General features: G+C 45.6%; 7 protein-coding genes across 7 annotated transcripts; 4 read left to right on the forward strand and 3 right to left on the reverse strand.

Annotated features, from left to right (window-relative positions):
* Positions 1 to 3,755: 3,755 nt before the first annotated feature.
* On the reverse strand, positions 3,756 to 6,160 carry DFJ58DRAFT_734530 (uncharacterized protein; the record flags this gene model as incomplete). Its single annotated transcript, XM_041386501.1, has 5 exons — positions 3,756 to 3,880; positions 3,928 to 4,034; positions 4,086 to 4,165; positions 4,222 to 4,351; positions 6,003 to 6,160. 5 exons carry the CDS (start codon positions 6,158 to 6,160, stop codon positions 3,756 to 3,758), a joined length of 600 nt encoding a protein of 199 aa, XP_041237468.1.
* Positions 6,161 to 6,416: 256 nt separating this feature from the next.
* DFJ58DRAFT_734531 (uncharacterized protein) lies at positions 6,417 to 7,847 on the forward strand (the record flags this gene model as incomplete). The annotated part of the gene is made up of 1 exon (XM_041386502.1): positions 6,417 to 7,847. The coding sequence occupies one exon, from the start codon at positions 6,417 to 6,419 to the stop codon at positions 7,845 to 7,847; it is 1,431 nt and encodes a 476-aa protein (XP_041237469.1).
* Positions 7,848 to 12,979: 5,132 nt separating this feature from the next.
* On the forward strand, positions 12,980 to 13,390 carry DFJ58DRAFT_632917 (uncharacterized protein; the record flags this gene model as incomplete). The annotated part of the gene is made up of 1 exon (XM_041381231.1): positions 12,980 to 13,390. A coding segment is annotated over one exon (411 nt), but the record flags the coding sequence as incomplete, so codon positions are not given.
* Positions 13,391 to 13,514: 124 nt separating this feature from the next.
* On the forward strand, positions 13,515 to 13,823 carry DFJ58DRAFT_734533 (uncharacterized protein; the record flags this gene model as incomplete). Its single annotated transcript, XM_041386503.1, has 1 exon — positions 13,515 to 13,823. One exon carries the CDS (start codon positions 13,515 to 13,517, stop codon positions 13,821 to 13,823), a length of 309 nt encoding a protein of 102 aa, XP_041237471.1.
* A 3,495-nt stretch (positions 13,824 to 17,318) lies between these two features.
* DFJ58DRAFT_846613 (uncharacterized protein) lies at positions 17,319 to 17,834 on the reverse strand (the record flags this gene model as incomplete). The annotated part of the gene is made up of 3 exons (XM_041393330.1): positions 17,319 to 17,519; positions 17,572 to 17,691; positions 17,742 to 17,834. 3 exons carry the CDS (start codon positions 17,832 to 17,834, stop codon positions 17,319 to 17,321), a joined length of 414 nt encoding a protein of 137 aa, XP_041237472.1.
* Positions 17,835 to 18,079: 245 nt separating this feature from the next.
* On the forward strand, positions 18,080 to 18,807 carry DFJ58DRAFT_846614 (uncharacterized protein; the record flags this gene model as incomplete). The annotated part of the gene is made up of 3 exons (XM_041393331.1): positions 18,080 to 18,151; positions 18,357 to 18,447; positions 18,590 to 18,807. 3 exons carry the CDS (start codon positions 18,080 to 18,082, stop codon positions 18,805 to 18,807), a joined length of 381 nt encoding a protein of 126 aa, XP_041237473.1.
* Positions 18,808 to 20,695: 1,888 nt separating this feature from the next.
* DFJ58DRAFT_634848 (uncharacterized protein) lies at positions 20,696 to 21,283 on the reverse strand (the record flags this gene model as incomplete). The annotated part of the gene is made up of 2 exons (XM_041381264.1): positions 20,696 to 21,073; positions 21,128 to 21,283. Coding segments are annotated over 2 exons (534 nt in total), but the record flags the coding sequence as incomplete, so codon positions are not given.
* Between the last annotated feature and the right edge of the window lie 682 nt (positions 21,284 to 21,965).

Raw genomic sequence — 21,965 nt, forward strand, 5'->3', positions numbered from 1 at the left:
CACCATAGTTGATAGGGCCTATCCATTGTAGAGACTCGTGTTTCTGCAGGCACATATGGGCTCATATTACGAATTCTGACAACTTGCCTTCATGGCACAACTCGCACCATCATCCACTATGACTTCCACCATGGAGCGCACCACTTCCTGCAAAACGCGCCATAGGCGCGACACTTTCCCACACAACGCGCAGTATTCCCGTGTGCGCGCCTTCTCGCACGTAAGCGCACTATGCCACACAGCATCCAGGAGCATCCATCCATCATCCAACCAGTCCCTTGGTATGTCCCTTTTCGTTATCTGACTATATTTGGCATATTACACTTCCTATTTCATCATGGACCCTGACTTTACATCACTTTACATCACTTACATACTTAGAGCGCTCCCTATTCGGCTCCGAGCCCTGGGAGAGCGCTTAGGTAGAACTTACATACTCTCATGTTCGTTTTACACGGAACTATTCCACCTTAGCTTCCTACCACCTTAGCTTCCTACCACTCAGTATCTATCACCAGTTAGTTCCATGCAATGCATGTGTCCATCATCGTCTTGAGGCCCTAGCATCAGTTCTATAGCTAGTGGCACTATCAGTATCTGTCTAGATCCGCACTTTCCTCTTATCAGTCTCAGTATATATCTTTTACACCTGTGCACCGCTTGCACTACCTTCCCGCGCTCCGCGCACTTTCGCACTTCGCTTTCCCGCGCGCGCCTTCAGTGCATTTCTCGCGCTTTCACCGCCATTCACCAGGGTTGTTCAGCATCATTCCGTGGATCCTTGCTTTCCTTGCTTCCCCTTTAGGGTCGAATGTTCTTGCATTCTGCGAGTATAGCAGCTAGGCAGAGCTGAGACTCACTTATACTGGTTGAGCACTTTTCTTATATGTGCCTGCCAGGTTGTGATACCCACACCGTATCTACCGAGATTCACATCCCATACCCTGTAGTGCGACCAACCGGTTGTAGAGACTCGATCCTGGGTAGCCTCACAATGGCACATATTGCAACATAGGTCGAGTCTACAGTATCATGCATGTAACACGACACTTGTGCGATAAACGCGACGTTTGCGCGACGCGCGCGACTTAGGCGACACTTCCGCGACATAGGCGACACTTGCGCGACTTGCGCGCGCTTTAGGCGAATTTTCCCGCGCCTAAGCGCTATAGGGCGCCTGACTTCCCACTGTGTTTTCCCATGTCCAACCAAGTTCCCAGGTATGCATTTCTCCATTTATCATTTATTTCAACATCGTACCATGTTTATTTTCACTTGGTACACATTTTTCATTACACATTTTTTACTTAACACAACACACATTACCACGGACCACCATCATCATAGACAGTCACCATCTCCGAGTTTTTATTATGTTTTGAATAAATCATCGCAAGCCCTAGTAGCAGTTAGCTCTAGTGGCCATATCCGCATCAGTTGTCTTATCAGCATCTCAGTACACATCTTAACATCTCACTATCGCTCGCATACCGCTTTCACCCAGTTCCGCTTTTCGACGCGCGACTTTCCCGCGCTTCGCGCGCCTATAGCGCCTTTGTTCCCGCGCTTTCGCCTTATCACGCACTTTGCGCATTCCCCCTAGAGTTGACCAGTGGATATTTGCTTTCTCCGCTTCCCCTAAGGGACGAACATATCGCACTCATATTTTCCTCCCTTCAACAATTATATCAGCTGCACCCTCAGCTGAGTTGAAGATCCTTCACCGGGCCTGTCTGTATCTACCGAGATTCCTATCCCATGCCCTGTAGTGTTACCAACCAGGCCCATCTGTATTATCCGACATTAGCATCTCATACCATCTACTGCACTCAACCGGGCCCGGACATATCCACCGGAATGGATGACATACACTACCATAGCTGGCCCATCTGTCAGTATCAGACAGCCGTATCCATATGGGCCCCACCAATTCTTCTGGGACCTACCTATATCAGGGCCTGTCTTGGTTGACCCGTCTCCCATGAAAGAATCTCAACCTTGGGTTGTCCGATTAATATGGGAAAATTTGACTGAATTATGTGTGACGGAGCCTGTGTCAATAAAGGATTCAGTCAAGAAACAGTTCCTGAGAAGTTCTCCAGATCAGTTTCTAGATCGTTTGATATGGAAGCTTACCTGGCCCACACGAATGTGGAAATGATAACATATATCCAAGGACACACAATAAGGAACAGTATTGCTGGGTTGTACCTAAGTGTTGCATGCTCATCCGCTGTCTATGCTGAGGTCCAAGATCTTTGTCAGAACCATTATGCACAATAGGTCCACGACCATTGACAATTTTCCTGAACTACAACCAAAAATCACAGATGACTGCTTCGCATTTGCCCCACACACCTTGAGCGTCGAGTCCACATCGCTTTCATCCCTCAGCCCAGTGTTCACCCCAATATCACTACCATTATGTGGAGTAAATGGCGCATCACAACCACTGCTGGAGTCACCTGTTGAGCTGCCAGCGGGGCTCTGGCCTCGTAAAGAACTGTTACTGATGAATGGGCGGGAGGGCATGAGTGACTGTGATTGCAACCTTGGTGCTGCAGGCATACCAGGCCTTGAGGAAGGCACAAGGGAGACAAGTGTGCCTGACAGCGGCCAAGATATTCTGCTATTCAACACACTTGGCGTCAAAGGAGGGCACATCTTGTATTTCAAAGAACCCCAACTGGCTTTCATGAAGGTGAATCAGGTACAGCGGTGATGCGAGTGACAGGTGGGACATGAGAAGAGCACAAGGACCAAGAAGTTGAGATGATGGAAGAAACATCTGACTTGTTGGTTGAAGGTACATTGGAATGCTGAGCCAGGATACCTACACGAGAACGAGGAGAGAATGAAGACTTGATAGAAGGAGATCATTGTGGAGAGGGAGACCTTTTGGAGAAGGTGGAGAAGGTCGCTGTCAGCGAGGCTGGTGATACTGCCTGAGAGACCCAGTGGTATATCAATGCAGAGGGCGTGAGGTGATGCTGAAAGAAGCTGGTGGTTTATACTCTCGACAGGCGTTGGTACACTAAAAGTGGGGGAATAAAAATTGAAGGATGATGCTAAACTGATAGCAATGCGAACTACGGCACCTTCTGGTCGGTAATAGCGGGGTAAAAGCTGTGAACACGGCCACCACTTTCAGTTTCTGTCAGGTCCCCATCCTCTTCCAGGCGCTTCGATGCAGGCTGGTGCTTGTACAAGTGGTTAATTGTGAAAGAAAGGCAGCAATTATTGCAATGGAGACAGTCAGACTTCTTCGGTACAGAGAAGCCACCTTAGAAATGGAATTCAACAAAGTCCCTTGACAAATCAGCTTGATTGAATTACCTCCATGTGGCTTGACCATGAACACCATTTATGTAGGTCAACAATGAAGGGGCCCTCAGAGTATGTTGCACACAGTATGATGTAACTGCTTCAGCTGCACAAATGAGACTATCACATTCAGATAAATGCCAGGTTCAATGATACAAGAACACACCCAAAGTCATAAAGCAATTGAGGATGTCTTAGCGCAAGTTATGATGACTGTCAGCTGGTAGATAGTTTCCGTGAGGCTTTGTCTGGTCTCCATATGTTCATCAAGGTCCGAGCCAAGGCTTTGGCCCATATGAGTATGTGCCTCCTATACCAAGCCCATAGTGAAATGCATGAGGGAATCATGATCAACAAAGTTAGTACAGATCTAAATAAAATCATGTACCTGACTCATGTCAATTATGTTTTGTTGTGTTCCCACAACGGCTTTACCAAACTTCAAAGTCGTTGTGATGTAATTGGTCTGTATCATCGTCAGCGTCCACATCGCAGTGGTGTAGCTCATTGGATAATATAGGCCGTAGGATAGATCGATCCCAGAATGTTTGTGAACCTTCAAGGGCATCAGTTGTGGAGGAGAACTGGTAGGTCTGCGCTTACTGTGGTCAGAGAAATTGAATGCGTGAGTGTTCTCAAGAGCTAGGGTATACAGTGTTATCTCAGTTTCGGTGCGGCGCATCTTGGCCTGCAAGATGAGCAGATCCAGCCTGTGATTGCATAGGTTAGCGTTACTGCACTGAGCAATGAAGGACTTTGACATCAGCTCCGACTGCATGTCCAATTCCGTTTGGAATGCCTTGTAAAAGGCTTCTTGGATGTCAGCAGGGGTGGTGAGGAGCTGATGCACTGTAGAGAGACAGTTAAGCATAGCCAAACAGAATTTATAGTACTGACATCTAAAACATTGTGCACTGGTTCTTCCTGTGCAAAGGGGGGTTGACCGAGTGATGAAGGGGGGGAGCCCTCCAATGGGGGGGGGGGGGGCTTCCAAGCGAAGGGGAGCTCTCCAAAGGTGGAGACAATCCTGCTGAGTTGAGGTATGCATCATTCCTTGTTAACCAAGCTTCGCACTTTGCTCATGTAGAGATCGAGCAGGCCAGAGGTGCACAGGGTAAAGGTAAGCACTGTGATGGCACACCCACATGCCTGAAGGTTGCTGAGGGAGTTTTGATCTCATGCTTGGCTGGAGCTTCAATATGTGCTACATAGTAAAAGGGTGAGGACCATAACTCTACATCTCAAAGTCAAAGAAGCTCATGCATTTGGAATTGCTCCAGGATTTTGATGGCCTGTGAGTATAAAGACACCTCCATCTGACACCGTTTCTTCCTATCTTCCATAAGAAATCACTCTACAGCCGCATGTCTTCCCCTATCCCCACTGACATTACAGATGCCCTGGTGTCTACACAAGGTTTCCTCCTGCATTGCCTCTATACTACGCTCCCCCACTAGTTCCCAAAGATCACAGGATACACTCGATCTTTGAGCAAGTATGACAGTATGTATAATTCAGTCTGGAGCTGTAAGAAAAATAAAGCAAATCAAGATATACCAAGATGTAAAATTATCAACTGACCTTCTGGCTTGCTATCAGTCCAATGTAGGCATCCATGAATTTGGAGCCTAATAAGGTGGAGAGGTGAAAATGTCTATACGAGCAGTTGAGTAATCAAGTAGTTCAAGTGAAAGACAAGTTGACATCTTTGGATGAACCTGTGGGTAGTATCTGGTACTACGATATTGCGCAGAAAATGAGCTGAGGCTTATTTGTAGCGAGGAACTTTGAAGGGCAAGTGGGGGTGGGAATCCTCAAGAAACTTGAGAGCTCCATGGCGCTCAAGCAGTCCAGGCCATCAAAAGAACGAGCCAGGTAGCCATCAAAAGAATGAGTGTGTGAACTTTCTCGCCATTCTTGCATTCTGAGCAACCCTTTAGACTATCAGAAAGACCATAAATTGTTGGACATCAATCAATGAACAGGAACTACACGATTTATTAACAGACACTTGAGCATGGGTGTTATTATATTGAAGCTGCTATATCAAACAATTATGACAGTCCTTTCACACTCCCCAGAACAGATGTGGCGATTAATCGCTGGCCTTGCTCCTACTCGCCTGCATTTGTTGCAGCATTTGAAGAGAATACGAAATTTCTTGCCGGAATCCCATCACCTTCTGAAGGGTCAAGCCTATTCAATAAGTCTGTTTTCTCTCTGCAGTTATACTCAAGTTCAATTGGCAGGACTGGATGTTCTTTATCATCCATCAATGAGGCTGCGGAGCTGTAGTGAAGCAAACTCATACCTCTTTGAGGGTACTGGAAAGTGGCTAAAGAGGACATCCGGAAGTATATGTCTATTTTCACTATACGATGGTGAGTCTGAAATCTTCTTAAGCATGAAGAATACTAACCTCGATATCCGCATTTATCTGATGCGCATCTCGCAATCCATTCTGTAGTCTTGTCAATAGTATTCTGCCAAGAGTACACTGCTGCCTCTATGTATGCATTCCTTCCACCGCCATCAGCGCATAGGCAGCAAGGATATCCAAATTTGTGCCCGTCACGGTACTTTCTAGACTGGACAGTGGAATCCTCTCTCCATCACACCGTCAGCAGGCCTGCGTTGTATGGAGTCACGGCCTAGACTTTGCACAGGATTCAACTCACCAACACCATTCTGTCATGGATTTTGAGGCGCTGTCATAGTGTAGGAGGGCGATGGGGCAGGTCATAGCCTCTGCAATTAATTTAGCCAACCTCCGAGCGGTTTCATGGTAGTCGGGTGGGGAAGTGATGGTAGAGGAGGGTGAAGATGGAGGTCCCATTGGGCAGTCTATTGCAACAAAGGTGTACTCTGCTGATATACAAGGCCGTGAGTTTTAACCCTACCCACTCTTTCTTGCCATTTAGCCACCTAAGGCTCTGGTCTGTGGAATTTGGTCATCCGATGATGGCAGCTGTGCTGGCAGTCCAAGGCTTGGCTGTTTCTGCTGAACCTTGTTATGACATAGCTGAAGTTCTGGTAAGTCCTTTTTTCATCCGACCTCAATTGGACACTCGTTCTTACAGCTCCTCCTCTTCATGGACTTTGGGGGTTCACCACTGACTCCCACTCCTTTCAGGTGCACCTGTATGCGTCACTTTACACAGAAGAGCGCCTACACCAAACATCAATGTTTGTGTATGCAAGGGAAGAAGCAATTACTTTCTGCTTTATCCAAAGCCAAAGACCTTTTGGACTTTGCCAAACGGTTGCGAGTGGACGGCAGTGGCAGACTGTATGCCTGCCTTAGCACGACATCTTCAAGTGTACAGCCCCACCACCCATGTGACCTGTCTCTGTCCGCAAACCAGGTTAATGAAGGATCTGTTGCAGGGCCTTCCAACACTGACTCAAACCTGTCGGAAATGCACCCCCAAAAGGAGGTTTCCTGTACAGCTTTCTTGTCGCTCAATACTAATTCAGGTGCTACACCTATGGTGACAGATGATGACGAAGGCCTATCACTGGCACAGCGGAGAAGCCGACATGTTGATGTCCCCATGCCACTGCGTTACAGGCAGTACGAGGACACTCTTCCACAACCTCCCCCAAGTGTTTTGTTTAGCCATACTGCCCTGCCACCAGATCCCAACCCACCAGAAAATCGCACTCATCTTTCCACCGGTACTCGTACTTCGTTTCGGGGTCCTCCTTTCCGTACGGCTAAGAATGTCTTCGGACTAGTACACCAGTTTTTCTCATCAACCCCCCCCCCCCCCCCGTCTCACGACCCTGAAGAAGCTGTGATGCTGCAAGACATCAGCTCTGTCCCGGCTGTCACTCCAGCAGAGCCAGATGCCCCCTGTGTGCCTCATGACCTTACATTTCACCCATACCCCAACTGGTCTTCTTTTGAGCTCGGCCACTGGTACTGGAATGGTGGCATGCAGAAGTCTCATCAGGACTTTAAGGAGTTGATTGATGTTGTTGGCGATTCACATTTTGATCCTGACAAAGTGCGGAGTACACCATGGGACAGGATCAACTTGACATTAGGTGCGAGTCATGATGATGAAGAGGAAAACGAATGGGAGGACGAGGATGCGGGCTGGCGTAAAACCGAAGTCACCATTGAAGTGCCTTTCTCTTGGACCACAGCCCAGCCAGGTTCTTGCCCGTATGTGGCAGCAGACCTTTACCATAGACCTCTCATCTCCGTCATTCGGGAAAAGCTCTTGAATGCTCAGGATGATGAGCTTTTCCATTATGAGCCTTACGAGCTACAATGGAGTGCTCCCCATCTTCCCCATGAAGTACACATTCATAGTGAACTGTACGCTTCACCAGCCTATATGCATGCACACCGCGAGCTTCAGGAATCTCCTGGAGAGCCAGGATGTAACTTACCCTGTGTGGTTGTTGCACTTATGTTTTGGTCAGATGCTACGCACCTGACAACATTTGGTAATGCGAGGCTATGGCCGGTGTATATGTACTTCAGTAATGAATTGAAAATACCGCTATTGTAAACTGTCCTGTCATCTGGGTAACCATGTCGCTTACTTTCAAAAGGTACAATTACCTTTATGAACCCTGTTAAGCACGAAAGCTTATATCGCGGTAGCTTCCAGATTCATTTAAAGATTTTGCAAGTACCTACAGTGATGGCAAGGGGGCTAGCTGCGAATGTGCAACCCATTGCCATCGTGAATTATTTCAAGCACAATGGAAAATCTTACTCAATGATGAATTTTTAGAGGCTTACAAGCATGGTATTGTTATCATTTGCTGTGACAGTGTCGAATACAGGTTTTATCCTCAAATATTCACCTACTCTGCGGACTATCCTGAAAAGTGAGTTGTGAACGTCAGCTATATGAATTTGAAGCTAACAAATTCCAGGGGTTCTGGTTGCAACAGTTTGGCAGATGGGAGGGTGCCCTTGTCCAAGATGTCTAATACCGACTGCACAGCTTCACAATTTGGGAACAAGCTGTGATAGGCACGAATGTTCAATGCTTGCGCAATCCGATTCCTTGAGGAGTGAGCTGGTTACCACCGTACGTAGCCTCATCTACGACAAGAATCATGGTATAGATAGTACAGGAGTTGAGGTACTTCTTAAGCCTAAGTTGTGGGTGCTGACCTCAGTGAGCATGATCATCGGTTGCTTTTGCTGCCCTTACTTACCCTTGATTAGAATGCTTTATCCGACACTGTCTTACTAGGATGTGAAAGGCAAGAAAACTCTCCAAATTTCACAATCCTCCACGGTCAATGGTTCAGACAATTACCAATGGTTGATAATGTGGTCGTTCGTGGGGGACGAGGTGTGTTGAACTTTTCAAGCGAACACTAGTGATGTAAAAGGGGCAAAGAAACGATAGAAACTAATAACGATAGAAACCAATAAGTAGCACAAGGTAGTGCTATAACCTGTAGAATAATATGTTGCAGCTGTATGCAATGAACTATAGCTATATTATATCCCTCTTGGATATTCCTTACTTATACTTCAGCAATGGAGAACAAATTCACTAGCGGGATTGTCCCAATATGTGGCCTCGAAACCAACTCTCTGCTGCTCAGGATCTCACAATGAGTAATGACGCAGTCCAGAATAGAGTACACCTTCTTGATGTAGTCTTAAGTGGCCAACCTCTTAATATTCATTGACAGATTGTAGGTCTTATTTGTGTCTACCCTAATTGATGAATAATACGTGAAATTCTCCCCACAGAACTTTTCCTGTGTCTAAAAGAGAACTAGAATGATTGAAGACGATAGAATCAAAGATGGCTCAAGAATGTGGCCAAATACTTCGGAAGAATGTGCTTTAAGAATGTGCTAATTGAAGATTATGTAATCAAATGTGGCTCAAGAATGTGGCCAGATACTTCTGAAGAGTGTGAAGTATAATGTCAAAAAAATGGAGCTAAATAAGCTAATATTTCTCCTGATATTCACTTGAATGTTCACTAAAATAATGGGGACAAAGAATCTAAGGGGTGAAAGAATGTTCCCCTATGTTCCCCTAAACTGTGCTTCACTCTGTTAATACTTGGGAATCAAATTGATTGCTTCACAAGAAGGGAAAATGAGCCCCCTTATATACTACTAGACTAGTGGCTGTGCTACTGATTACTAATGTACTATAGAATATTCCAGAATGTGTCAGAATTATTGAGAAAGAACTATAGAATGTTATAGAATGTTATAGAATGTCATGGAATGTCATGGAATATTATGGAATGTCATAGAATGATTGGTAAGATACTCATAGAATGTTCTAGAATACTCAGCAAAGGCTGTGTTCAGGTCCTTCTAGCACTGCCTAATTGCTGTGCATTGATTACCAATCCATTCCAAGCTATTTGTTTTATATTGTCAACTTGGTTTGGTTGGCACTGCCTTGAGTACATAGATGTAAATAAAGCGTGCATAGAATGTGTGTGTACATATGTTTGGCATAGGGGTAAATAAAATAAAATAAAGAATTATAGAAAGGATAGAGAGTACATTAAGTATTTAATTTGAACCGCTAAGTCGTATCTTGGTGATACATGCTCAGAAATGTCCAAAGTAAATTGAAGTAAGGTATAGAAAATTCAGGGGAAGTGCATAGACTATAGTAAGGAATTGCATATATCATAAATTTGCCATGACCATGTACGAAACAGGTTTCGTGCATGTCAACACCCTCAGAGCACTCGGATTCAATCCATTTGCTACACTTGTTGTTGATCTCCTGCACGAATTTGAGCTCGGGGTGTGGCACATGCTTCTCATTCATTTACTGAGAATCTTTTCGCTTTGAATAAGGATCTGATCAACAAGCTTGATAAAAGGTGCACGATACATATCTGATGAAGGCCCAACATACTTATACACCCCTGACAGGTATAGGCAGGCCCCCTGTTTGGACCCTCAACCATTAGGCGGTTCTCTGCCAATACATCTGAGTTGTCAAATATGGCCACTCAGAACTTTGAAGATCTTCTGCAGGTATGCCTTTAGAACAATTCTCCTAGGTCCTTTGGAACTCACATTGTATAAGTGTTCTATTCCAGTATTTGAAGGCCTTCTCCCGGACGATCACAACAAAATCATCATCGATCTGCTCTTTATTATGGCACACTGGCACGGACTCACTAAACTTCAGATGCACTCTGACCTGACATTAGATATCCTTGACCGGCAAAACCACTGAACTTGGTGAACAGCTTCACCAGTTTAAGGTGAAGGTGTGCACTGTGTACAATACCAAGGAACTTAATCATGAGCTCGATGCGAGATATTTCCGACAGGCAAAAGAAACAGCTAAATGGGCAGAGAAAAACAAGGCAGATGGCAGTCAGCAAGGGGCTGCAGCTCGAAAGCCTAAGGGAGGTGCCAATGTTAAAGGGAAACAAAAGGCAAGCCCAGAGCAATCACAGGATGCACCTTTACCACGGCAACCCAGGAGAAAGAAATCATTTAACCTTCAGATGTACAGTGGCTCAAAAAACTGTCCGTATGTTTTGGCATTTTTCACTATCTATAATATTGTGTGAGAACAAAACAAATGCCTCAAAAACATGCTTATACCACATTGTAGTATGGCTTCAGGGCTTTCATTTGAGCCCTACACCGTGGGAATCGGTGGAGATATGGTGGAGATACAAGGCTCACAAAATGGTGACTCATGCGGACAGTTTTTTGACTCAAGTATTTTACAGTAATAACCAGGTATTCTAGTATTTTGTATGACCTCCCTTGGCTTTAATTACTGCCTCTATCCTTCTAGGCATACTCTCAATTAATTTCTGGCAATCCTCAGCTGTGATCTTCCCCCATTCCACTGCTACTCTCTCCCAAAGCTCCCATACTCCTTTAGGGGGGGTTTTCATAGGCTTGAAGCTTTTTCTTGAGTGTTCCCCAGAGATGTTCAATGACATTGACATCAGGAGACTGTGCTGGCCAGTCAAGAACATTGATGTTATGTTCTTCAAACCATTCCCTAGCTCTTCTGGATGTGTGCTTGGGATCATTATCCTGTTGGAAAATGATATCTTCTTCATCAATCCCTGATTCTGCCAAGCTAGGCAGCAAGTGGTCATTTAAAATGTCCACATACTGCTCAGCATTCATCTTCCCCTCAACCTCAGCAAGCATTCCCACACCATTCCATCCCATACAGCCCCATACCATTAAAGAACCTCCTCCAAACTTGACAGTCCCATTAACCTCTCTGTCTGTTAGGCCATCTCCCTTCTTTTTCCATACATACACCTTCCCATCTGACCCAATCCTATTGATTTTGGTCTCATCTGACCATATAACATGCTTCCAGTCCTCTGTTGATGAGCTAAGGCAAAGGCTAGTCTTCTCTGCCTATGTTTGATGGAGAGAAGAGGCTTTTTCTTCTTTGTTACTGCCTTGAGATGAGCTGCCTTGAGAACATTCCTCACAGTTTTGTGAAGAGACAGGGGTAGTGATGGTGGAATTGATATAATGGGTGGCTTGGACAGCATTATCAGCCTTTCCTGTAGTGATATGTTGGATAATAGCCCTTTTGTCAGTAGAGGTAAGCTTGGATGGACGTCCTCCACAAGAGTTTTCCTTGTCTGGGTGGCTTTCTTTGATGAACTTGGCCACAGTGGACTTGCATATTCCAGTTCTAGAGGAAATTTGGCGAGCAGAGAGGCCAGCATAAGACAGAGAGAGGATATTATCTCTTTGAGCAGAGGAGATGGCTTTCATGGTGATTATGACTATGATACATGAGATATTCTGGTTTATATAGTTAGATATAGTCATAAAATAACATAATGACACCACTTTATAATTTATATAATAGTGGCATGATTTTTATGGTGTCATAAATAATGATTTATATAGTTTTAATATACACTCAAAAAACTGTCCACATGAGTCATCATTTTATAAGCCTTATATCTCCACCATATCTCCGCCGATTCCCACGGTGTAGGGCTCAAATAAAAGCCCTGAAGCCATACTACAATGTGGTATAAGTATGTCCTTGAGGAATTTGTTCATTCTCACACAATATCATAGATAGTGAAAAATGTCAAAACATGCGGACAGTTTTTTGAGCCACTGTACAAGGTTCATGCGCTGGGGGATTATGTGGCCTGCATTCATCGCTTTGGTACCACGGATTCATACAGCACAGAGCCAGTAAGTCTTAATATATTGTATGCCCCTCTCCAACTCAACCACTATCAGGGGGAGTTAGAACATCACATGCCAAAATGCAGATACCGTCGAACCAACCAGAGGGACTCCATTCGCCAACTAATGCAGATTGAGCGCCGTCAAGCACACTTACGTTGCATTAAGCAACACCAGCAAAAATCGGCCCCATCGTGCAGAGGTCAACAAAAATGTGAGTGATCCCTGCTTACGACATCACATGGGCCAAAGCAAAAAGGTTTATGATGAGTTTGGTCATTACCTGCACAGCCATGAGAGAGATCCTGCTATAAAGGTAATCAAAAAAAAAATTGGCGATTATCGCCATTTTGATGGGTGTTTCAGGACTTCCTACCATGGATGAAAGATCATATTCTTGATTGTCTTATTGCAGGAACTTCTGGAACGTCTATGGAGAAATTCCATTCACTCTGACAAAGAATGCACTTCAATCCTATTGAAATGAAACCAAATCTACCATCACAATCTTGTCAGATTCAATTATACCATGTATGATGTGCGAAGGGCTCAAGACGTCATAAACTTGAAGACTCCGCATTGTAACATAATGCTCCTCCAACGTAATTGCAATGATGGAACTGATGAAAATTACTGCTATGCCAAGGTTTTGGGCATACACTACGTTAATGTTGTTTGCACAGGGAACGTCTACGAATCTCACCAAATAGAATTTCTGTTTGTTCGATGGTACGAATCCATACAAAACCATGCTTGGGATTGTACATTGGGCCATGTTAGGTTCCTACCCCTCACAAGCCCAAACACATTTGGCTTTGTGGACCCGAGAGTTGTTCTCAGGGCATGCCACATTATCCCTGCATTCTCTCGAGGCCAGCGCAATCCGAATGACGGGATTTCTCCTCTTGCAGGAGATAACATGATTGGTATGAGTATTGTGTCAACAGGTAGACGACCTGGTTTATTTTAGCGATACTTACTGATATTGCGACTGTACTAGCTTTGCTGATCGTGATTTACTCATGCATTTTCACTATGGGCTTGGTGTAGGACGCACATACTCCCATAGGCCTGAAATCTTAGAAGGCCTTGGCTCAGCACTATACCCTGCAGCTCAAACTGAAGATGTTGAATACATAGGGACTGAACAAAGCCTCATGGAAACCACCCATTGGCAACATGCAGCCAACGATGAGAATGAAGAGGGTGAAGATCACCTTGGCATTGAAGAATCCATCCTCTTCGAGCAGCAACGTAATGGAAGCACCAAGACGCTCATAGAGGCACTAGAGGAGATGTATACCAACCATGTGTTAGATTATGAAAACTAAACTTCTATTACATTAGTTTACCCCCATGCAGATGGGCGCAAACCCAAACTATTTCCTGGTCATCTCATTGTCAGTCCCAGCGTCATTAAATACTAGTCATCATGGCCATAGGTTCCTAGCCATCACCGCTACAGATCCTGGCCATTGTGCCATCTCTAATTCCTGGCCATCAATATTTCTCGGCCATCACTAGCCCCGGGCACCTCTAACTTCCAGCTTCATCAAGTGCTGGTTTATCGCTAAGTAGTACTGGGCCCCAAGTGACCCTCGTTAATTCATGAGCCAGCACTTGACTAATGAATGGCTGCCCCTGTCCATGATATTTATTGCGCTGCAATTTTCTTTCTAGTCAATCTCGGACGGTGAAGTGAGTCCCTATTATCTAGATAAGACCATCTTAACTCTATCACAGACAGTCAAGTTGATTCAAATGCATCCAATGTACCTATATGTACACGAATCCAACCAAGTCTTCATGATGGTACAACTTGATGTAAGTAGGCTACTTAGGGTCAACTCTTGCTGATACTTTTGCTCTAGCACAAGGAGGTGTGCATTTACTGTCAGACATCAACTGGATCTAATCATATTTTTAGCACCCCTTCTCAGTGTTCAAAGACCGTCATTTTAATTTATTGGATACATGGCTGCCATGGTGAAGCGTCACCGTTATACGTAAGACTCCCCCCTTCAAAATCTTTCCTCTCATTGTTGGTTTGCAGTGTGATGAGCTGTCCAAGGTCGAACATCCTTGGAGTGCTGGGTGTCCCCGACAATGTTGGCGTCATCCATGATCACCCGTTGTTGCAGAGCTTGGTCAGGAATTTGTCTTTCATGCTGGAAATTCCATTTAGAAATAGTAGACCTAGGTTGGCAACTCTGACTTTCTGGTTAAGATGTCTTTCTGTAGGTCTAATATCTTGGATAAACCTGGCCCCATGTGGTTCATAAGTACTGTTCTTATTTAAGTCTAGCTTGCCATGGACTTATCTTGCTTGGGCAGCTATCCCAGGCATCTGAAGTGCCCATTCCTTTCAACCCAGCACAAATTTCCACATGGATTCCCACCTCCCATTGTAGAGACTGGAAATTCTGCAGGCTGATATGGGCTCATATTACGAATTCTGACAACTGGCCACTACGACTTCTATCACACCTCTAGTCATTCCCTATAGAGTGCACCACTTTCCACAAAATGCGCCATAGGCGCAATACTTTCCTGCACAATGCGCAGTATTCCCGCGTGCACGCCTTGTGCACTTTCTCGCGCATCACCGGAGCGTCCATCCACTGTCCAACCAGCCCATTGGTATGTATTAGTTTGCTATTCTTACTATTTCCCATTACCCTTCATTATTACATACTTTGTATGGCACCATTTTCTTAGGCTGAGTATGCATTACATACTGCTTACATCACACTGGTTCACTTTGTGTTGAGCCAAAGAGGCATTACTTACTTCTCTTACCACCATCTACTACCACTTAGAGGCAGTAGAGAGCCGCACTATAGACCAACAATCATATTTCCACTTGACCACAGACTTTATCTTGCATCAAGAACCGCTTTCACGTGCTTAGTGCGTTCCCTTGGAGGCTCATTTCGTGGATCCTTGCTCTCTGTGCTTCCCCCTTTAGGGTTGAACGCTCTTTGCATTCTGCAAGTGTAGCAGCTAGGCAGAGCCAAGACTCACTTATACTGGTAGACCACTTTATTCATAGCAGCCTGCCAGGTTGTGATACCCACAAACCATCCTCAAGGACAATACATTTTCATACGGGCAGCAACTATCTGTTGTCGCCAATGAAACCATCCTCAATGGTTGAGTTTGCCCACTCTCCACTGGTCCTACCCTCCCCAGTGATACTCCCCTCAGTGTTCAAGCCCCCGCACTTGGCTCCTTACAATGACGCAATCAACCCATTTGATTCTATCTTACTGTCTACTCCCAATTCCCCTAGCACGTCTGCTGCACATGCATTCACCTTTGGGCTACAGCACTCTTTGGCCTCCATCGTCAATAGTGTTCTCTGACGTGTCACAGTATTTGAGGCTCTGGAGGACCCATACAAGGTTGTCACTGGTAACCCAATCCCCACCAGCGATCATGTACAACTTCATCCAGAGTTACAATGGAGAGATTCGACCAATCTCTGGGGGGAATATCAAGGATTGCAAAGGACACAAATTTCGCACTTGTTGGGGGAAATCGCTGTGCGGGTTCCGAGTTTTTGACCCTCACGAAGGCCCCTTCTCAATGGCAGTCTATGGGTCAGACTTTATGGCAATCCGTTCAAACTTTCTGCGGTGGATCATCGGCATGCAATTACCAGTAGTTTTCTAACTGCCCTGTGACTTGAAGGCAAAACTTATGAAGAGATCAGGGATCAGCCAAGTGAGTGCTCTACTGTTTGATGCTTTGAGACCTTATCTTACAGTTCGATCCAGTAATCCTCAAGGAGGGTGGAACAGACATCACTATTGGATGGCAGATATTCTGCACACACGTGCGCTTTCTCCCTTCTTACCTTCACCCACTCCTGATACATCTGGGTAGTTGCTTGGGTGGTTCAAGTACACAAAAGCTGAGCACAGAAAAGTCATCAAGGGCGCCATGATGCCCCTCACAAATTTTTGTGATGATAGTGAGTTTGGGAGAGAAGAAGAATCACGGTTCTCATCAAGCTCTTGAATTCGGAACATTGCCCCAATGTAAGTAACAAACAAGATCTTTGAACCTTCTTACCCATATCTTTCGTCATTCAGGTACAGGCCGCCATTTCGAAACTAGTGGACAAACAGCTCTTTGCAGAGCTCCTCTGGATATCCTTGTTGATGCCAATGGAAGGGTTGGCTGACGGGAAAAAAGTGGGAGGGTAGCGGACTTTTTCCCAGAAGATATCTGTACATCAACCAAGTGTTTGGCAGAGGATACCATATGCATCAGCTTGAGGTACTGTGCTTTCCGATTGTTGAAACAGTCCTAGTTAACGATCAACTTAGCACAGGCCAGGTTTCAGTGACAGCGACGATGTCAAGCAACATACATCACGATGTCGAAAGTGACAGGCAACAAAATACCATGGAGGGTCAAGAAAGTGAAAGAAAGGTGGCACTGACCGCGTCTTGAGATGATGCCCACCACTGCACAGTCACTCGCTTAGAATAAAGAAAAATAGCATTGTATACGCAGGAATAAGACTACAATGCAATGTGAAGATTGTTTGGCGACAAGGAAGATAGTCGTTGAAATGATATATGGGAGACCTGACTTGCAGACCAGAAGTACTTGTAATGATACTGTTTGACCGTGACTTTGTGAGTGTGATTATAATAATAAGGAGTGTGGGCACGCTCGACTCCATGGTTCGTTTGGAGGACAAGGATTGGGAGGTTCCAGTTACTAGCAGTAAGTGTAATTGATGTGCACTCACTAGTGCTAATAACTCAGATTTGGGAGCAGTGCAGCAGTGGTCACGGCAGTTGCCGCAGCAGTCACAGCAGTGGCGCAGCATTTTCACGATACCCGTGCTCTTCTACAAAGTACTTGTCACCCTTGTAGACTACACTAATGACTGCCAAAGATGTGTTGTTCACAATCGAAGAACCTACCAAGATCTCTACATGTGTGTCTGTCACATACGCAGTAATGTTGGGCAAAAGCATGCACGCAGTCAGACAGTTTTGAAGTGCAGACTACATTAAATAATAAGTCAGTCGTGGGATGTACAGAGACAGCAAATAATACCTTGAAATCTTTAGAGGTCAGTAACTCTTTCAGATTGGCGAGCAATTTAAGTCTTTCCTTGCCGTCATTCTTGAGCACAAGCGCCACAATCCTGATGAGCATCTGGTATATCCCTCCACACTGAAGGGGCACTAAATCATGTACATTTACAGTAGTTAAAAGATACTCACATCAACGAACTCATGAAGACTGGTGTTTGGAACACCAACCTCCTCCGCAACTTGATTTGCATAGACTTTAAGCTGTTTTGTGCTGCAAGGCATAAGGGTAACAGGGTAACCCTGACTAGCACCAGAATCCACCCTTTAGCGATGCACACCAGCAGTTATAGGCTCGTCAAAAGAGCCATTGGATAATGGTGCACATGGGATGCTCAGGGGAGCTATGGTGGTGATCTGAGCAGCCTCAGTATGGCAAAGGGTTGATCCAACGCTTGTTGGGATAAATGGCGGGTAGGCTGCTAGAGGTGAGCGTGCGCGACTGATATTACTGCGCGGCTGTGAACCACATGCTGAAGGCGGTCAAGATCCTCTGCTGCTGGTTGACATGCACCTGCCTCTACCAAGCAGGGCATCGAAAGGTGTGAGTAGACCATTTACTGTCGTTTGCCTACTAGTAGCTTGTGGCTTCTTGCCCTTGGAGGCTCGAGCATGCATAGGATCCTGTGAGATCATGTTGCAGACAGTGAAGGAGGAGGACAACTGGCATTGGTTTAAATTTCATTATTAAAAGCCAAGAGCACCCTTGATTGAATTTACGTTAATTCAATTCAATTCGCCCAACAGAGAATCATTGTCAACCTCATGTGTCAAGACAAATCAGACAGTGCTGCAGACGCAGGAGGGGAGGGGGATGGTATCCAGATTACTATTCTAAGTACAGATTATATTTACGAGTAGTACTTTCTTAAGGCTGCAAAGCAGCAGGGAAATGGATGAATGCAGTGAGCCGCGCCGTTGCTGCTGCTGCTGCTGGTGCCGTTGCTGTTGTTGCTGTTGCTACTGCTGCTGGACGCCAGAGAGCTGCACTGTTGCTGCTGCTGGTGTCGTCGCTGCTGTTGCTGCCGTCGCTGCTGTTGCTGTTGCTGCTGTTGCTGCTGTTGCTGCTGTTGCTGCTGTTGCTGCTGTTGCTGCTGTTGCTGCTGTTGCTGCTGTTGCTGCTGTTGCTGCTGTTGCTGCCATTGCCATTGCTGGTGCTGGTGCTGTTGCTGCTGCTGCTGCCCGAATTAGCAACTGATGCCAGAGAACCGCGCTGTTGCTGCAGTGCAAATTGGCAACAGATGCCAGAGAGCCGCGCCGTTGTTGCTGCTGCTGCAGCAGTGCGAATTGGCAACAGTGTTAGAGAGCCTTGACACTGCTGGGAGCATGCGCAACTTTTCCTCCACCTGGTGCAGCACCTCCAAGGGTGAGAAGTGGATTAAGGCTTGTCGCGGTAGTGGAAGCAGGCACTGTCACTAGTGTTTTAAAGTCCAGTTGCAGGACCGCAAAAAGACTGGCAACCGGTCCTAAGCAGGACCAGTTGCAGTCTTTTCCAGTTGCAAGATCAGTCCGGTCCAGCTGCCCAAAGTTTGTAAAAAATCAAAGGACCGGTCCAGAACCGGTTAAGACCGGTCTTTTTGGAAACCGGTTGCTACGTAAATGTAGTACTCGTCAGCGCAATTCTAACGGTGGTTTAATTATGCAAAACGGTTAAGATTTGATAAAGTTATGAGACTTACAAGAAAAAGCTGCAAATTAATGGGATGTCTTATATCTTAGCTTTTATCTAGATCAAATCATAATCAATTGACAAGGTAAGACCAGCTATATACTCGTCTATACTAGGGCTATAGTTAGCATCGAGACACCTAAGCCTTATAACAACTTTTATTTTTTGACATTTCATATTTGACTCACTTGTGGGGCGGAGTTTGGTAAAAAAATTAAAATGCTCATATCTCATTCAAATCTTAACCGTTTAATACAAATAAAGCAATGTTTGAATCACAGGAGTGAGTAGTACACTGCCACTGGACCGGTTTTGGTTGTAACCGGTCTCGGACCGGTTGTAGGACCACAAAAGACCGAAAATATCGGTCTTTATCAGTCCAGTCCAGTTTTTTTGATATCGTGGGAATAAAAAGACCGGTCTGGTCCAGTTGCCTCCCAAATATGGTAAAAAGACCGGACCGGACCGGACTTTAAAACACTAACTGTCATGGTTGCCATATGTTTTGCAGTCGCAGCAGCAGAGTGCTTGAGAGCAGATGCTGACGGTGCAGTAGATGAGGGGTGGTGGAGAGGTTGAACTTCATCTGGTAAGCCGCGCAGTCGTTGCTTATCCTCCACCTGGTGCAGTGCCTCCAAGGGTGAGAAGTGGATTAAGGCTTGTTGCGGTAGCGGAGGACCGTGCTGTTGCTGTTGCTGTTGTTGCTGTTGCTGCTGCTGCTGCAGCAGTGCGAATTGGCGACGGTGCCAGAGAGCCTTGACACCACTGGGAGCATGCGCAACTTATCCTCCACCTGGTGCAGTGCCTCCAAGGGTGAGAAGTGGATTAAGGCTTGTTGCGGTAGCGGAGGAGTGCAGCGTGCTACTGTTGCTAATGTTGCGGGTAGGGGTTCAGATGAGAGTACAGGTACTGTTGCTGTTGTGGGTGCGGGTGTGGGTGCGGATATGGATGGGAGTGCAGGTGCTGTTGCTGCTGCTGCTGCTGCTGCTGCTGTTGCTGCAGATGTGGCCCAGGTTGATTTGGGTACATATTATAGCCTGAGTGTAGTTAGATTTTGGATGCTATAATAATGACGAAGAACTTACCGGTATACAACCTTTCTGTAATCTTGTGACGTTGCTGTGAGCCTCCCGGGTAAAGATACAGAGCTGGTGGCGGCGGACCATACAACTGTGGCGGGGGAAATTGTGGATGGTGAGGAGGGTGGTAGTATTTGTGGGGAGGGAATCCTGGTGGCAGCGCAAAGTGGGCTTGATTTTGATGATCTACAGCATGGACCATTGAACCTTGCTGAGCAGATGGAAGCTGGCTAGAGGGTCCTGCAACCGCTTGACTGGTCTTTGATGTTGCTGCCTTCCTTTGTGTGCTGGAGGTGGTTGCCTTTGCCTTTGATTTTGCAGTCGTCCTTGACTTGGGAGGGGGGGCGATCGAATGTGGGAGCTACCATTGGAGGGATCTGGGTATCGTGCTCCATGTGGTCATCTAGTTGGGGTGCATCACCGGATTTCTTCAAAGCCTTCTTCTGTTTCATCTGTTGTACGGCCATTTCCCGAACCTCTGCCACATTTGTAACTCTCAGCGGTGATTCACGGAGTGTCTCAGGAAGTACAAGATGGATATGATCATAGTTATGAATAGAGTAGGCGTTGATGAAGTAGTGTGGGGTTGACTTATGCCGAATGATGGGTTTCATACGAGAAGTTTCAAGCCGTTCTTGGCGCACAGGTTGCAGGATGGTGTCTGAACATTGTGAATCAACACAGTTGTGCTGGAGATTAACAACACATATGATATCCTATAGTGTGCAAGGGTCAGAAACAGCACACACAATCACAGGATATCGATTTACCACCGCCATTGTGACAACCTCATCATCGGTCAGGTTCAGACAGGGTAGACGGACAGAAGTATGCAAAGTGTCTGCGAATGAAAAGAGCTGGAGTCCAACATGAACAACAGCGTCCAGATCCTCGGATGATATGAGAATCTCACGGACACGTCCAACGCATGTCTAACAATATCTCTCCAATAATCAAGAGTCGCACAGTGAAGAAATTACTCACCTGTCCATCATTCACTCAACAGAAGATAACGTGACTATTCAGACAAGTGATGTCCCCTTCTCTCACTACAACTGATTTGCCTCGATAGTAGACAATGCCAGGCTGTGCGGTGTGGGAAACACAACAAGAAGAGAACTCTGTAAAGTACTCTTCAAATGTTGGGTCAAAATTGCTATGCCTAGCTGCTATTCGACCCTAAAGGATTTCTGTACTAGACTCAGAGCTCAGAGAGTAGAATTATCATCAAGCAAAAGACTGGCATTCAGACTGGTACTGACAGTGGTGAAAGGGAGACATGATTATGTAAGCAGTAAAATGCGAACATAAACTAAGGAAAGTGGTGGTAAGTGAAGGTAAGTAAAAAGGGGGGAATATCAGCCCAGGGAAAACTATATTGTCACAGCGGTCTTTAGGATCTTCCAGCAATGAGTTTCTTTCCAGGGCACTGCATCATCTTTTGCCGTTTTTTCCGTTAGCGCCAAGAGAAGTCTGAGCTTTCCTGGAACCTACGCGAAAAGAATTAGTAGCGATAGAGTTAAGATAGTGGGCTAGGTTTACCAGGTATCGGAGCATTGTGATTAAAGACTGATAATCCAAGCAAACGTGCTTGCTCTGGGTGTTCAT

Source organism: Suillus subalutaceus (genome assembly GCF_016647625.1).
Source record: "Suillus subalutaceus strain FC151 chromosome Unknown DFJ58scaffold_179, whole genome shotgun sequence".
Classification (NCBI taxonomy): domain Eukaryota; kingdom Fungi; phylum Basidiomycota; class Agaricomycetes; order Boletales; family Suillaceae; genus Suillus; species Suillus subalutaceus.